The 3,674-nt window shown below is 28.1% G+C and overlaps 1 protein-coding gene across 1 annotated transcript; it reads right to left on the bottom strand.

The window, feature by feature from the left end:
• Positions 1–903: 903 nt before the first annotated feature.
• On the bottom strand, positions 904–3,087 carry HELRODRAFT_158723 (hypothetical protein; the record flags this gene model as incomplete). Its single annotated transcript, XM_009010719.1, has 4 exons — positions 904–1,166; positions 2,004–2,123; positions 2,612–2,656; positions 3,033–3,087. 4 exons carry the CDS (start codon positions 3,085–3,087, stop codon positions 904–906), a joined length of 483 nt encoding a protein of 160 aa, XP_009008967.1.
• Between the last annotated feature and the right edge of the window lie 587 nt (positions 3,088–3,674).

The raw sequence follows: 3,674 nt of genomic DNA, 5'->3' as shown, positions 1-3,674 counted from the left end.
AGTGTTGTGCTGTTGCATAGGAAACAATATTCAATCATACCATTTTTCTTATAAAGATACTGAAACTTTTTTATAAGTATTTATAACAACAAAACTCAATTAGCACAACATCTTTATTATCCCAGACCTTTCTATCAAACTAATAACAAATCTCCATTCAGTTATTTTTATCCAGATACGTTCATTACATTATACGTTCATACGCGTCACAAGTCATAACAAAGTTTTAAATATAACTTTGGAAAGGTTTAAATCGTGTGCGTGTCCGGAAATTTTGATGTTTGCTTAAGTGGATTATGATGGCATCCGCCCAGTGTCGTGTCTTTTCAAATCTCTACGTCAAATCTATATTTTTACAAAGAAATCAAAGAAGTTCTCATTATTATTGCTATTATTATTATATCAACGGCTCTATAATAATTAACTAATTCGAATTATCGCCAATCGGCTTTTATAATAACTTAAACTTATCTTTATTTAAAATGTTATGTCCAATTATCTTCGATGTAAAATTAATAGACACTGTTATTAACATCTATTGTGACAAAAAAGATGCATTAAGTCGCCATCGAGCATGGGAGGATAGTAAATTTTAAATTCTGGTTATTTGTTAAAACACTTTTTTATTCATTTTATTAGACATTTCTTTTATCCTTTGTTTCCACTACTATTGTTATATATATATATATATATATATATATATATATATATATATATATATATATATATATATATATATAGTACAATACTGTATAAAATATGGTCATCTTCCAACACACACACACACACACACACACACACACACATCAACAAATTTTATTAAGGCATTAATGCCTTTAGTTTAAAAAAATTCAAAGCATCAAATGTTTTGATTGCAAAAATTAATGCTAAAAATATGTTAGCCTAACCCACTAGAAGCAGAGACCACGTGTTAACAATTTTATCTTCACTTTTCTTATCAGCTTTCAATATGCCCCCAGCTAAGTTCGGATATATAACTTCGTTGTAACCAAGTTTCATCGTTATATCTTTTACATGCTTGTACCAAATAACGCTGTCGTTATAATCCAAAGTGCATTCAAAAACCCATGACGTACTCGACTGAACTTTACCATTAACTGGGTTCCATCTAGCTTTCAGGGATGAAGCAGTTTCAATAAAAGAACCTACGTAGAAAATGTTTATATTAATTATATTAGATTTGTTAAATTTAAAACTTCTCGATTTTTTAGGTAAAACAAAATATTATACGCTGCCATTTATTATCGGTTATAATTTATATGGCCCATAATCTTTCAGCAAAACACGGTCAGATTTTGTAGTTGTTCTTAAAGAAGGAAGTTCCTTTGTTTTAAATAAAACCTCTGATCAATGCCAACAGCCTGAGTAAGCACAATGCAAGCACACAAAAACCTGTATATCCAATTTGCTGCATTTGATAGATGAGGTTTTTTTATTTTCAATTGAACAAACAAAACACAAAAAAACAATTTTGATTTTGCTCCAGATAGTGAAAAAAAAGTAAGCTGAATTTAATGGAGTTAAGTCGAAAAAATAATCTACACATAAAAAAAATGACGAACATAATATAACAAGTAACTTATTCGGTAAAAACTTCTGGCTATACTATTATCGGCTGTTAAACAATGATGGTAATATAATAAATAAAAAATTAATAAAATAAGCAATGCAAATTGATAAGCAATTTTCTTCACTGTTTGTTGTCGATTTTTATTTAAAAAAGCATTTAGAACTTGTTTCAAGCATATCGTCAAAGAGAAAATAATTATCTAATTAACAAAAAGTTAATAACATTAACTGTACGTACTCAGGCCAGCTTCTCTTTACAGTGTAGGCGAGTTTTAAATTTGCCGCCCCGTATTATTTGATTTCGTTTTGATTGCTTTGCGCCAGGTCAAACTTAATTTCATCCTAAAATTGCATTCTGCTTATATTTTATTTGATTCACTATCAGACGTAAACGCTAACTGTTTAGCCCTTACATTGCTTTAAAAATAATTCGTCATCTTTTAGGATGCTTATTTCTTGAATAACTATGATTAACAAAAACTTAGTACCTTTCCACAAGTGACAAGTGGCGCACGTGTGAGGCAATTCCCTTTCTAAGTTTTTTTTTAAAATTTCATGAGTTAGTATCATTTAAACGAGACCAAAGAATATTGGTTGACAATGTTGAATTTAAACAACACTGCAACACTATAGAAGCAAATAAAAATTAAAATTAAAACTCGGTTAGTTCTTTGGGCTCTGCTTGACCTTTGATTAATGTTGCAGATAATGCAATTAAGTGCATCGTAGACTCAAATAATCTAGAATCGAAAGGTTTCCCAATTCCCAACAAGTGCCTGTCGCTTGAAAGTTTCACTTTTATGATTTCATAATGAATTTCAGCGGTGAGATGATAATGAGAAAAAAAAGTTTTTGATTTAAATCAAAAAACGTTATGGACTTTATACAGCAAAGCTGCATCATTAAACTTGAATTATGTGAGAAAGCATAAAATGAATGGTAGATATAAAAAAAACTCGAAAATTAAGTTGATGAATTTCGGCTTGCCTAACATGCATGTAAGTTAAGCTATCAGGCTCACCTAGCTTGTCATATGGAATTTTGCCTATTTCATGCTTTTGTGTATCTAGTGATAAAATTTCTTGTAATATTATTTCCAGTTATTTTGAATCTTGAAATTCAAAATTGAAAATTTTCACAAAATGATGAAAATTTTAGCTTCAACTTTGATTTAGAGACCAAATTTTTTTTGTTGATAATTTTCTATGAAAATTTGGTTACTAGCAAATGTTAATAATATATATCAATTAGAAATTTGAAAATGGAAAAATATAAATGAAAAAAATTTGAAAAAATGCCATTACTTAAAAAAAGTAACCTACGCTTAAAAAAGCCTGACTAAAATGTACAGATAACCATAAAAAATAAAATAGAATAGACCATAATACTTTTCATCCTTTGAACAGTTTGGTTGAATTTTTGAAAATTGAAAAACAACTAACATTTTAATAGTACTTGAATTATAAAATGAGCAAACAACAAGTTGGCGATGTTCATCTCCGTATGTGGTGGTATTCTATGGTCATAGTGTGTATTTATAGAATAAAATATCTCAGCAAAATAATCCTACTCAGGTTCAAGTTTCAAATCCAATTTTTTTAATTTGGTTGCAATCTTCCCCACTGCTATTGCATTGCTCCAGTTATGTGTTATGGTAATCTCACTATTATGATTATCATTATTTATTTGTAACTAACATTATCAAATTATATAATTATGCGTGTACGTGTTTAATATACATTGTATACAAGTATATGTATATATATATATATATATATATATAATTATATATATAATATATGTGCGTGTGTGTGTGTATTAATTTAAATTAAAATATATGCTATTTTATATTATAATAAATATTTAACAGTAATTAATAAATTAAATTTAGAACAATCGATGGAAAATATCACAGGTAAACTTTGGTAAATATGGATCTGTCTTTACATATTATTTTTTTTAAATAATATTCAAACGTGGTAGCATAAGGAGAAGCTTTTAAATTTAAATGAAAGTAAAAAACAAAGTCGTCACTCTTTTTTCAAAGCGGTCCAAGATTTGTTTGTTTACAAAAAATGCCATGC

Source organism: Helobdella robusta (assembly GCF_000326865.2).
Source record: "Helobdella robusta unplaced genomic scaffold HELROscaffold_1, whole genome shotgun sequence".
Lineage (NCBI taxonomy): Eukaryota > Metazoa > Annelida > Clitellata > Rhynchobdellida > Glossiphoniidae > Helobdella > Helobdella robusta.
The sequence above is the reverse complement of the archived record's forward strand: the minus strand, read 5'-3'. Positions and strand labels throughout refer to the sequence as shown.